Source organism: Vanessa cardui, chromosome Z (assembly GCF_905220365.1).
Source record: "Vanessa cardui chromosome Z, ilVanCard2.1, whole genome shotgun sequence".
Taxonomy (NCBI): Eukaryota; Metazoa; Arthropoda; class Insecta; order Lepidoptera; family Nymphalidae; genus Vanessa; species Vanessa cardui.
In genome coordinates this window covers 8,221,972-8,236,560 of record NC_061154.1, presented here as the reverse complement: position 1 = coordinate 8,236,560, position 14,589 = coordinate 8,221,972, and the positions used below count along the sequence as shown (strand labels likewise).

The 14,589-nt window shown below is 32.5% G+C and overlaps 1 protein-coding gene across 3 annotated transcripts; it reads left to right on the top strand.

The window, feature by feature from the left end:
• Positions 1-328: 328 nt before the first annotated feature.
• LOC124543226 (deformed epidermal autoregulatory factor 1) lies at positions 329-8,726 on the top strand. 3 transcript variants are annotated; one of them, XM_047121361.1, is made up of 7 exons: positions 329-450; positions 795-1,385; positions 1,551-1,610; positions 1,694-1,879; positions 3,813-4,054; positions 7,242-7,446; positions 7,739-8,726. In XM_047121361.1, the coding sequence occupies exons 2-6, from the start codon at positions 929-931 to the stop codon at positions 7,431-7,433; spliced, it is 1,137 nt and encodes a 378-aa protein (XP_046977317.1). In that variant the 5' UTR covers positions 329-450; positions 795-928; the 3' UTR covers positions 7,434-7,446; positions 7,739-8,726. The 3 variants fall into 3 exon arrangements, with proteins under 3 accessions (XP_046977317.1, XP_046977314.1, XP_046977316.1); XM_047121358.1 differs by lacking the exon at positions 329-450 and having other exon boundaries at positions 457-1,385; XM_047121360.1 differs by lacking the exon at positions 329-450 and having other exon boundaries at positions 459-1,385; positions 3,813-4,045; positions 7,739-8,724.
• The last annotated feature ends 5,863 nt before the right edge of the window (positions 8,727-14,589 follow it).

Sequence of the window (14,589 nt, the reverse complement as noted above, 5' to 3'; positions counted from 1 at the left end):
TATCATCATTTGAGCAGAGGGTTTTCCTAATATTTGGCTGTAAAATTGACTCATAGTCACAACCGAATTAAAAGAAATAATAAAATAGTACAGAACTATTGATTATGAAGGTGATAGTGTTGTCAGTATATTAAAAATGTTATATACTCATACAAAAATGTTAGATATATAAAAAAAAACTACTACATCGTATTATTAGTAAATTAGGTTCAATGAAATAAATATTGTCTACCTTATCGCTTTACAAAATTCAGTTTTTAGTACAAAAAAAATCCAATCAATTTGATAAATTAAATTAACTAAATGTAGGTACTAAACTACCGTGTAGGGTAACCCAAATAAGAAAATTGTGAAAGAAAATATTTCCAATTGTAATAATGTTTTAATCTCATATCTATAGAATGTAAATATATCCTAGGAAAAAAAATCTTAACTACATTTTATGCAAAGGTCGGTTGTCACTACTATATGTTATTTCCTAAAAAGTCTTAATTTTTAAATAGGCCGCCATCATCTCCGCGTCATTCTTATCATGGCGGAACGAAGTAGAATGAAGATTATTTTCAACACACATTATTGATCTTTATTGCATAAATATTGATGTGATTGTTCCAAAATTCGGTCACTACGCGACGGGGCTTTCAGGGGTGGGCGGAAAAAAGCGATGGCGGAGAATAGAAGTTCGGACAACGTCGTTATGCCGGACATTACCGAAGTAAACGACGCCGATCCCTTGTCGACAGCAGCCGAGCGCAATGCCGAGTGTTCTGAAGGCAGTTCTGTTTTGTCTGCAGGAATAAAAACGGTTCGACGTTCGAGTGATACCAATGGAGTAGTGACAGTACCCGTATCTTTACCAGTCGGCACTCTTATTACGGGCACTACTTTTAACGTAATCACATCTGACCAGCTGCAGCATTTTAAGCCTATGATATGCGTGGATAATGGTTTCATATCAGGTGGATCGGTGCCTGAAGACATAAAACCGACCCATATAGTTATTCAGAACACTCCTTCGCCACCACCCGTACGTGAACAAAAAGATCACGAAACAACATCCAATTCCACTACAAGTAGGTCTACTAGTACTCGATCATGGGTCGATACCGCGAATATGCCTGTTCTCCCAGTAAGATGTAAAAATACCTCAGCAGAACTTCACAAACAGAGATTGGGTTCTGGAGGTAGAGGCAGATGTATTCGATATGGGATGGAATGGTATACACCCAGTGAGTTTGAGGCTCTCTGTGGTCGAGCTTCAAGTAAAGATTGGAAACGTTCAATAAGATTTGGAGGCAGGAGTATACAAGCATTAATTGATGAGGGTATACTAACACCTCATGCAACAAGTTGCACTTGTGGAGCCTGTTGTGATGATCAAACTGGTAAATAACACGAGCAAGATTATAATATAATATGATTCTATTTAGTTAATTCATGTTTATTATTAAATAATACAGTTAATATTTTAAATGGTATTGAAGGATATACTTTGATGGTGTGATAACAACATAAAAATACAATTTATGAATTTAATTTCTTTATTTTAGCAATGGGACCAATAAGGCTATTTACACCTTATAAAAGGAAAAGAAGAAATAATCAAGATGGTATGATTATTTAATTATTTTAAACAATTTAAATTACTAATAATAATAACTTTTTATTTCATGTAAAACTGTTTATTCTGTAGGAACTGATGAAAAAAAAGCAAAAGTAAAACTTGAAACTATCAGTGATGCTGAAGTTGATAATATACATCAGTCGAGTAGCAACAGCCATTCTAAAGAAGCTTGGCAGTCCATTGCTGAAGGGTTAGAAACTAATACAGATTACCACCTCCTAGCCAGTCCTGAAGCAAATCCGGATCCTATACCAGGTAAAATATCCAAATTTTATATGTTATACAGGTTTCTCTTAAAATATATTGCCAAAACATGGATGCGACTGTGTATGTGAATTTTTGTGCTATGTTTAAACTATATCATGAATGTTTGGGCTATGAATTTAATTGATATATTATTACTGCAATTATTAAATTTTTTCTCTATTAGAACTGAAAAATCTTAAAGGTACCTTATACTGCAAAGATCTGTGTTTATTTTAAACAAATTGCTTTTGTTTGTACATTACATATCATATGTCTATGCAATTTTAAATAAAAATCATGTAAATAAATTGAAATAAATAGTATGGCGACTGTATCTATACATCCTATAAATATTATAAATGCGAAAATTGGTGTGGTTAGATGTTTGTTCTTTCATGAAAAAAGTACTGGACAGATTTGGATGACTTTTTACATAAATAAAGGATATAAATCAATATAATGCAGAGGCTACAATTTATAATGATTTTATGTAATATGTTCATAACATGCATATAAAATATTCATGTAAAGCTTGGCTGGGTTACAAGTATATTATAAATGGGAAAGTATCTCTATCTGTTACCTCTTTATGCTTAATCTGCTTAACCAATTTTGGTGAAATGTGGCTTGAAGAAAGTTTAAGTCTTGGGAAGAACATTAGCTACTTTTTATAAATTTTTTAGGGAATATAATGGAGGGTGATGTTTGTATGCTATATGTAAATTGTTGTGTGCATCTGGGTAAAGCCCCTGTTACAGGCAAAAGAATTTATATAGTGTAGATTAATTTATTTAATTATGTAAAAAAGGTTTTACATAATTCTTTTTCAAATTTAATTTTTTAAACATTGTTGATTGACACCTAATGTATTAATTACATAAGCCATACTATGCGACAGTAATTTGCATTGCGATATGTTAATTTACTATGTCCTATAAATAAAAATGCCTGCAAGTGTGAATTTAACTAAAGTATAGTTTATTATATTATGTATAAACATGAAATGTTCTTATGATGTATTAGATAATTCAATCATGATAAATATTACCTTATGAAAATATATGCTTCTTGTCACATTATAATATTTTTGATAAAGCCCAACAAAAAGCTTTGAGATTATTCTTTGACTGCCATCAAATCATTATAACCCTTATTTCTATAACTCAATATAGTTAATAGCTTATATTGTAAACTTTATAAACCTATCTTATATACCTGGTATGGAATTCCTTAACCAAGGTTAAACCAAATATTATAGATAATAGACATTAAAGCAAATTCTTACCCTGGTCAATCTTGTTTACATTTAAAAATGCTATATAGTAAATTATAAGTTAAAAACATGTAAATATAATAATAACTGCTTTGTGAGTAAATTAATTAGTTCCTTCTATGCGAATAAAAATAATTGTTTCTTTTTTTGTGTACTTTATGTGTTTGAAAACCATTTATTTAACTGTGGTTAAACATTGAGTTGTTCTCTGTATGCGTGCGAAGGTTTGTACTCTAAACATAACAAGTTTATTGCCCTTCATTATAGGTAAACTTTTTATGTTTATCCTTTTTTTATTAATTTAAATATAAATGTCTGTTTAAAAAGAATTAAATTTGATTAATTTCTAAAGCTATCATATTTTATATCTTTAGATTAATTGAATGTTAGGATTCTAAAGTTAATAAACATAATTTGTAAATAAATTCTGTATATGGCAACCTATCTCTTAGAATAATATTTAGCAAATACTGTTTCTTTGTATGTTAGCCATAGTATGGTTTGATGCAGATTCTACGGAATTTACTATTGGCAAATTATTACAACTTTTTTCTATGACTGTTGTTAGAAGATAGTGTTTATACATATAATGCAATTCTATTCAATAAGTCATAATACTCCATATTTTTTCTAAATATTATGTTCTATAAGTAACAATGAATATTTTAGTTCTACCGGACATGAACAAAGTATTAAAGCGACTGGAAGATATTGGGCAGAACTTATCTCGGCTATCAAGTGAATTCAAACAATGTGTCGAAGATGTAAGAGTAGTGAGCACGAGGCAATTGGAGCGGCTGGAACAAGAGCGTACATCTGCCATACTTGCTGCGAGTGTAGATGCACACGTGGAAGCAGAGCAAGTGTCCTTGCATAATGTTGATGAATCTGAGTCTAAAAAGGTATTTCAGGTATCTACTACTACTACTATTGGAATTATTTTACATTCCAAAAAAGAGGTTTTTAAACGTTGGCTTGAGTTAGCTGCTTGTTTCTACCTTAGCTCAAATAGATAAATAAATGTTATTTCCACACATACACTCCTTAATAGAATGTTTCTATTAAATAAAACTAGTTATAACGGATTTGAATCGCGTATATTAATTATTTTTGGGATCCCGACGTTTCGAGCACTTTACAGCGTTCATGGTCACGGGTAGACCCGTGATTCAAATCCGTTATAACTAGTTAATTAATTTAAATGTGTAATAATCGCGAAAGTTTAAGACAACACTATGTTTCTATTAGTTCACTAAGTGAGAAGTAATTGTTATTCACACTAAAATTATAAACAGTTTCATATTTTTTAGTATTTGGTTCTGAATGATCAAATGGTTATCATTTGTTAAACTTTACTATATTTTTACTAGTATCAAATGTTTCACTAGGTGGTTATTAGTAAAAAGTCATAGTACACTCTTACCAACTTTATTCTCTACATCAGAGTGAGATTTGAAATAGTTAAAAGGATTTAATTTATGAAGTTTTTGTGATAGTTTTGTCTTGAGGCCACAGCTACACTGCGCAGGAGATATTACAGGACATACGAGTGTGCGTACACAAGTCTGATCTCTTTAACCGGATAGGGTTTGGGACAAGAACCAATAGCTTTCCGTGCCTTACGAGAAGCAGGTGTTGGTAACATTGCAAACCAAAATGGGGATTGTTACTGAGAATGGAGTTGATTTGTGTTGGATATTAAATACTAGAGCAACAATATTCAGCAGAAATATCAGCAGCTTAAGTCAGGTTCGATTGGTCATTGAGAAGTGCAATCAAATAATGAATTGTCTCTCAAAACAATGCAACACTAAAAGCAGAAGGTACACCCACTCTCAGATAACATCAGAACATATCTATAATTCCGACTTACACTTGAGTATTCTAAGAACATAGAGCGTATTTGTTTGGATTTTCTTTAAAAAAATTGACACTACTTTTAAAAAGTTATTAACATTTTTCCTTACGCAACCTAGCAAATAGTTTTTAAAGGTGTTTGTGGATACCAAGCTACTGATTAAATAAGACTGTCGTGAACTCCAATTCGATTCAGTCGGTTCATTCGATGATCGATCTATCAAAAAACTGTTAAGTGGAGTGGAGTGGCCGAGGTGGCCCAGTGGTTAGAACACGTGCACCTTAACAGATGATTGCGGGTTCAAACCCAGGCAAGCACCGCTGATTCAAGTGCTTAATTTGTCTTTATAATTCATCTCGTGCTCAGCGGTAAAGGAAAACATCGTGAGGTAAAGGAAAACGTCATCCAAATGGCGTGTGACAAATTTGATAGAAATTCTGCCACATGTGTATTCCACCAATCCGCATTGAACAGCGTGGTGGAATATGTTCCAAACCTTCTCCTCAAAGGGAGAGGAGGCCTTTAGCCCAGCAGTGGGAATTTACAGGCTGTTGTTGTAAGTGAAGTGGACATCGATTTCCTGTCAATTTCACTTGCACTTTGGAATACATGTTTATTAGTTGATCTTGTATTGAAAGGATAGAAAACGAGTTTTTAACGGAGAATACATTTCACACTTCCGATTGGTAACGCCATGTTGACAAAATCATTCCGTCAATGTCGCATGACTTACAATAGATTCTGGAGAACAAGGATGATTCTTCTTTATAACACAATACAAGTAAATTATCATCCTTCTAAAAAAAACAATCTTATTTTCTATTAGGTTAAGATCCAATGGGAAATAAGGATGAAATATTTTGAAAATGAATGTGTGTTTATCTGTAAAGGGGTGTGGGACTCCTCGGTTCCCTGGACGCCGAGTGCGCCCAGGTCCACCGGGTTTACCCACTAAAAAATCAACGGTACCCTCTCCGTCTTTCGACGGGCGCCACGGGATCGCTTACGCATGCTACCCTGACGCCCTGACGGTCGGCCCGTCTATGCGAGCCTCTAAAACCTAGTTGGGATTCTCGGGGGTACTGAGACACCCCCTGGTCTCTGCGACGCCTATTGAGGTGGGGGGAGAAGGTATGCGTAGCGCTTCTTCCTCCTCTCCGGTCGTCTACGGCGGAGCGCTCTCGCTCCCGCTCCGCGGCTTCCTACTACGACATCACGTTTTCGAATAAGGAGCGCATCTCTGACCAACACGTCTCGCTGCCGAGCATTTCGATGACGATGCTCGACAGTGAGAGGTCTCCGCCCTTAGACGCACCACACTCGTGGCAGGAGGGTGACCTCCCGCCGCGCTATTCCGTGCAGGTACTTACCGAATCATCCGTGCCCGGTAAGTACCTGCGTCATCCTGAAGGTGAGCGTGCCCTTCTTCCTCGTGACCCAGTGACTCCGCGAGCACTTCCGCCTGAAGCTCCGGATCGCCCGCGAGAAGTGACCCCGCGGTCCACGACACCCTACGGTACCGTATCTGATGCCTCTCACGGCCATGGCCCTCTGCGGCTTCCGCAGCAGGGCCCGATTGTCAGCGGAGAGGGCGTCGACCTAGATCGGGGCACCATACAGCGCCATCGACCTCACTACGCCGGAGTACAGACGCCGGCATAGCGAACCCGGCTGCCCCCCTCCCCAAATTCGGAAGAAGCCGGCCGAGAGGGGCGGCGGCGTTGATGAGCCTCGGGCCGAGATGCACAATATGCTGCCCGAAGCTCCATCGACCGTCCAGGATGATGCCCAGGTTCTTCATCTGGGACTGCACCTTGATTACCTTCCCCCGAACGGTGATACTCGCCCCTCATAGGGGTCCGTGGAATAGGAGGGCCTCCGTTTTGGATATGAGACCCTCAAGGCCAGCATTCCTGTACGGTCCACAATATGTTGAATACCTGATGCAAGAAAGCTAAGATACACATAACTATCAATATTTACCTAGAACAAAACAAATCCAAAATGGCAACTACAATCGCATAAGAAGTATAGCAGTAGGCAAAATATTTTAAATCACTTAATATTTTTTTAATAATTATAAATAGTATAATAAATTCATTCTTAACCAATAATACTACTGTAGAAACAATTGGCTAACTCATATGTATCAAAATGAGATTGCAGAATATAAGTTCTTGATGTAAGTGAATAAAATTGAAGTGTCTGGTATTTTATTTTATTGTTTAAAATGATTTCAGTGCGCTAATTGTAACCGTGAAGCGTCGGCGGAGTGTTCTCTCTGCAGAAGGACGCCGTACTGTTCAACATATTGCCAAAAGAAGGATTGGGCATCTCATCAGATCGAATGTCTTCGTTCAGTTCCCGCTATCCACACAGACTCTCAACAGCACCAGTCGATTATGCTCATCGTTGAGAGTCAACATCAATAGTATTCAGCACCTGGTAAATATGCATTCAAATAATATATAAAAGCCTCAACATTAAATCCTCTTTTAAGAAATAAATAAATAAACTATTCGTTTAAATATATGAAAGATTAAAAAACATTTGTCAAAGAAGTGGAAAGGCCTGAAGTATTATCATATCTGGTAATTTTGTTGCATATTGACAATCATTCAAATTGTGTTATGGACCATTAAATATACATAATAAACTTAGGTATTTTTTTTTAGTTTAGTAAGCAATGCTTGTATTATGTTCACTCAATTAATGATTATTATTTTTTGTTTTTCAGCGAATTCTCGACAAGAATCAGTGATCAAGCGTGTATGATAAGATCACAATCTTTCGGGTTAAACTGATTAAATCAATAATTGATGCAAACGTTTAAAACGAAAACTACATAGTTGAATAATTTTAAAGAAAGTGTACAGTTAATCGTAAAATATTTCATCGGGAAGTGTTGATAATATGGTTGGTACTTATTACAGGTATGAAACGGTGTAAGTTGTAAATTTAATTATTTGAAATGACTGCAGTAATATTAAAGAAGTAACCCTTTATTTTTGGGTTATTTCAAATAGTGTTAACCTATATTGGGTTATGTGTTATTAAGTTATATATAAATAGTAGACTAAAATATGTTCTGTTGGGCTATATCTGTAAAATAGTTGAATTTGCTTGTTCGGGTTATTTTAAATACTGTTACCCAATATTTGGTTAAACATTGTTAAGTCATGTATAATAATAGAGTGCTCTTAAAATTTTTTATATTGGCTGGGAATAATTTTAACAAAAATAATATAATAAAAGTTTGTACATACAGAAGTGAGCTTCCTAATTTTTTTGGGATACAGGTATTTAGAATTATTGATATGACTTAAATCTTCCTTTATTTATAAACTTTGGTACAACTTAACATTTAAATTATATAAAATGATTTCTATACCATTTTATTATAAATACATATTCAATCCAATATGTGCTAAACTCGTAAATTGTTAGGTTGTTTTATTGTCAATGAAATGGTTAAATGAAACTAAGTCTTGCCATAAATGTTTTTGTGAAGGGTAATTTAATTTTTATTATTATGGTATCACATGGTGTTTGATGTTTTGCAGTGTAATTTAAAAGCCAATAGATAAACCATGGCACATAACATGGCAACACATAAAGCTAGTTCGACTGATATCTTTGAATCCATATCAATTTTATTTTTAACTTAATTTATTTTAAAGTTTTAAATCAAATAATCGGAGGATAACAATTTCATACACATTTAAAATATTATAAAATGACAAAAGGTTAATTAATTAATGTCAATGAAATTGTGATTATTTTAATGTCATCGACAATGACATTCTTTTTTTTATTTTATTTAACTGTAATAAATAAAAAGTAAAAATGTTCAACGGTACGATAAAATCATTTGAAACAAAGTAAGGTATGAAATAGTGTATATTTTATTTCTTTTCACAATTTATTTTTCATTACAAATATCATTATCCTCTACTGGACGACATCATATCATTAATTTCATATATCATCTATGGTTATAAGTCAATTTTATTTTATACTCTGTGAAGCATAACATTTTTCTTTTTTACTTTTTTAAAATTTGTCCAACGAAAAATTATGATTATGACTTGTGTTATTGAATAAATGATGAAAGCAATATAGAAATAAGTTAAGCAAATTATTATCTATTTATTGTAAACGAATTATCTTAGTGTGTTTGGCTGTGAAATGAAAGAAATTCTATTGATCCATTCACTCACGAAGATTTACGAAGGAAGAATGATTTAATTTGAACGAAGTCTCTTCGTGACTGAACAGATCTCTAGGTTCACTCTAAAAACTCCACAGAGGTTTCTTCCATGTCCCTGATATACAGCTATAGCGTTATAGCACAGCGAAAGAACTAATGCGCATGCGTAAATTCATAAAGTAATCGAGAACATTGCGTCAACATTATTATAGTTAAAATATTGTTAGGAGACTACATTTTGTTTTAGAACTTGAGCAAGAATATATTTTGTGCACATGGCAGACATTATCGAAAAGACTGTTGTAGAAGAAGTATTTGGCAACCCCATCCGTTTTCATGTTTATCGTTGTGTTGTCACAACGTTGAATTGTTAATTGAAACATTGAAATTTATAGCGAATATAATTTTATTATTATTATCTTTGAACCTTTTTTGTGATACATTTAAATGACACTGAAAAAGCTATAGAAATGAGTAGTAACATGAAGCCTTTGCGTTTTTAATCTACAGCGCTTGTAATAACTTATGTGCTTATCTGTTTCTAGAATTTATGTTCAGAAAATCGAAGGGATAGATGAGAGAAATGACAAATCGGTTTGAATCATTCAGTGTAAAGGGCCTTGTTGACTAGTCTTAAATAGTTCCATTGCTCTGAACCCTAATCTCTGGTTTCCTAACCAATTACTTTTATATATCGTACCAACGCGTATATAGGTCTATCCACAAGCACTGTTTTTATTCATTACCAAACGGTGACAATAACGGCCATACCGTAACGATTAATGAATTAGTCCAGTCATTAAAATTAAAATACAAACATAATAAAAATTACAAAACGTAGTTAATTCACGACTAGCCCGACTCAGTCGGATACAGTAAGGATTTATAACTTTTAGATCAAGAACAAATAAAATTCGGCTAGGTAGTTGAAATTCTGGGGGTTTCTCTGTTATAATATGAATACATTATACTTATAAACTTCTTAAATTACCCTGCTTATTGATGAAAACAGTATCAGGATCCGCTGCGTAGCTTAAATGATATAAGCTTTTAGATGACGGGAAGCGACATTTTTATCATACTATGATAAAGTAAATGCAATAAAATGAAAATAAAACCGATTACTGCCGATTTACACGACCAATATAAATGGCTCACAATCGCGCCATTCGACGCTATTCGTCGCTATAGATTCTCGCCTCAGTTCAACCCGAGAAAACAAGTGGATGTAAATCGACATGTCAAATTGATGGTCATATGATATTACAAGTTATTACTTTTGTGTAAAGATCATATTCACACGAGAAATAAATAATGATAATTTGGGATAGCGTATTTAATTCGGATGTGATCGGTTTTAGGAATTTTGCCGATGCTACATCTAAGTTGTGTCGTACTATACGTACATTTATTTCTTTCGCATTATTCTGAGCACGGTTTTAATAACATATTTGGACCTTTCGACGCGTAAAATTTAAATGTGTTGCTATAATAAATGACGACTATTTTATCAACGTACGATGAAATAACAAAGTTGACTAATTAAAAGACGTTCTTCCGTAATTATAGCTTTATTGATAAAATGATAATCATTCAGTCAAAATGGATTAGTCTTAACTTTACTGAAAATGAAATGTATGAACGGTGTACAAAATTAAAATGAATTTCGTAAGGATGTTCTTTCATTTTATGTATATATACGAACGATATGTACAGTTACTCTATAAAGGACAAATACATTTTGTTATTATATTAATTTGTACACACGTAGACTGACTTTAACATATTCTCCTGTACATAGATTTCTGCTTTGATGATTCCTTGCAATCTTTTTTGTGGCGGTTATTTTATTTGTCATTTGAGTGATAAACGATTTCGTTAATTCTATTTATAAAAAGAATAATTTCTACTTAACGATAGAAATAAATATACATTTTAAAAAGGCATGTTGATGAAATAATTGTATTTTAAACTATATAGGTTACCTATGATATGTATATAGAAATATGTAGTATGTACAAAGCATGGCTACAGTAATATGGCATTTCGTGGCCTTAAGAGACACCAAAAATGCTATTTGTAGCTTACCTCATCATTAAATTATAGCTTAATAATTAAAAGTTAATATTGTAAATTGTATATTTGTTAAAATTGGTTCAACTAGTTGTAAACAATAAAGTGTAATGCCAGTCTCTCTGAGCAGAGAATGTATATACGTAGATAGGAGGTTTTGCTGACTAGTTCAATGGATGCGATATTCTCACCGAAGGCCTAGCTTGTGGCGGCTGTCAAAGCGAAGCGTGAAATCACTCAGATTTGCGAAATATTATGCAAACTAGTATCGTGAGGTTAAAGCTTGATATTTTGATATTTTGAACGACGATTACGCTGCGTGCGTTGTGTTTTGTTTCACGGTAACGCGGACTGCATACTTATGATCTACGCATTGAGACGTTTATTTAATAAATCGACAACAAAAATTTATACTACGCTGAATCGAGAGTGTGTTCACACTCCGCTAATAATTGTTACCGTAATTTAAATCGATTGATTTCAAAAATTGCCTTTAGTGAGCGTTTTATACAATTTGTAATTTACAATAAAATTTTCTTAAACGAAAGAACACTAAAAGGTAATGACGATATACCTCAAGAAGACACGAAAGAAAATCTGATCTTATTAAAAAACGAATCATTCCGAGCATTTGTAGCTTTACATTATAATTAACCATGGAAAATAACAAAGTAAAATTACTTGCACCAGTGTACTAGAATAAATTGTTTAATTTTCATATAGATTTACAAGTGACAAGATTGACTTCTATATTTTACAGTTTTAACTAACGAAGATTCGTTAGTTTTATATTTTTTCACGATTGTTTAATACATATAAAATAAGTTGTTTTAAGCAACTTGGAATAAGTAAAACTATTTCACTAAAATTCTATTTAGCGTAGTATAAATTGTTGGTGTCGAAATAGATGTTTTGCGTATTGTCGCGTTACATACACTGCGACAAAGAGCGTCATTTAGCTGTAAATAGTTTAGACATGTTTCACTTCTCTGCTCTGATTCTACGTGTCAATTTTGACTTATCGTCTCAAGTAGAAAACTGCGAACCGCCAAAAAATACACAACATGTGGGTATTACGTAATGGTAACTAGGAAAGTATATTTAATGAAATTGTCATAACTGTCTATTGATGAATGTTGTTTCTCATTTATATTTAAATGATAAATGTCGTGAAATTTGTTGTTTACATTTTACAATGTTAGATTGTAAGTACTAACATTTGCGCATTCGTATGAAAACGCATCTCATTGAAATATTTGAACCCGTTGTAGCTATTGTTGATAAAAATCTACAAAACATTGAATTTGATTTAATTACCAATAATAATATTAGTTTTTCTACATCCAATTTGTTTAATGTTATAAATATTTTAACTATTTACCATCCTTTCTCATTATTTCTGATTACTGCCACAGATAATTTATATAATGAGGGTCTGTTTGTGCGCTTGTACAAGTTTTCTTTAATTTAAAGGAAGAACAACTTTTAATAATTCTGTTCTTGATATTATTCTTAATAATCGGGCAACTAGCGAATGTCTGATTGTTGTCTTACTGATAGAGTAGTATCATTATATTCTAAAGGTTTTTTTTTTTTTAAATAATAAACGATATTTAAAATCTAGATGTCTATATATAGTAATAAGTTGGTATTGTTATAAATGTCATAGGTGAAGTACCCGCTAGGGGATATATTTATTTATAATAAAAAAAATATTCCCTAATTGCTGAAAATCCAAAGATATTTTAAGTCGATAACGTGTTACATATTGTTATTGGACTTTCGTTCAATGTTCTTTGAAGTTATAATTGTTTTTTTTTTTTTCAATATCAAATATATATTTTTTAATTCATAAAATAAAACCTAGACCTTCTTTTAAAAAGAATCATTGAATTACTATCTTATTTTAGTTGTTATGTTATTTATTTGGTATGCATACTAGGCATGGGGTATAGTATTTAGTTTCATTTACTTTTTTAATCTGCAGATTACCATAGAAGTATACAAATAATTTTCAGGATTCATTCCCGTTCTCGACATGTGTCTTGTCTATAGAAACAGATCCCATAAACAAATTCAAACATAATCCTATTTTTCTTAATATAAATTTTGAAAAAAGAATCGACTAGTTAATTTAAATTGAGGATTCATATTTGTAGTCGAGAGCCTAATGAGCCTATTCTCAGTATTCATGTATGTATGTATGTATGTTTCCAAAATACAATATACAACCTAAATATGAACTTTTATTTATTAACCAATTACAAGTAACATGTTATTTTTTATATTTCGTAATGCACTTTTAAATTAAATTAAGTGTATTATATTTGCTTAATTACAATAAATATTTTTTCAAGAAAAAGTGTTATTTATTTTCATTACCATTTTGAAGTTAAAACTATTAAAATTGTTACAAATTAACTTATTATTATTATGGTAAATTGTCGATACACGACGGCAATTAATAAAATCGCGTGCATAATACAATGTAACGCCATGCTATATGCAAAGCAGAGCCGAGTCGAACCAAGCCAGTCACTCCAGCCAAGTCAAAGCCAAGCCAAGCCAAAGCCAAAGCCAAGGCCAAGTCAAAATCAAAGTTATGCCACGACTATTAGCGACGTCACATACGGTTATACATTGAGAGGAATTGAATACCCGAATGGTATATTTATAAAAAAAGGTCTAAATATTAGAAATACAATGTACTAAATGTTCTGTTTTCCATAAAACCGGAACCATTTAGAATAGATTGCTTTCCTTCCTATCATAACTTCCAGTTCCAAATTTCAGTGGTTTTTGACAGATTTTATTAAATTCCTTGTTTGGGTTTGAGTTCGAGTTAGCGTAAGTGCGTATGTTTTGTACTATGTATACTATAATTAGGTATAGGTCGGTAGGTAATTAAAATTAGTATGTTGGTAAAACAAATTTTTGGTTATATTGTTTATTGTTATGAAAATATATTATAAAAACTCTTTGGTACCCTATAAAAAGTTATTAAAAAACTGGATAATTTTGTAATAAATATTCGAAGTGCATATTTATTACGCAGTTAACACGTCTACATAATTATTTAACATATTGTGCTTAAAATAAGGCGAAGAATAATAATTGTTTACACATTTAAAAATACGATCATCATAAGTTACATTGGGGTTACCTTATAAAACTGGATGGATATAATACTGGTAACTAGGGTATCAAGGTGGTTTAATTAAATCTGACTCTAAATTTATTATTTTGAAATATTCTATTGTTTACGAATATAAAATATAATAATTAAATTTAGAAATGATATAAAA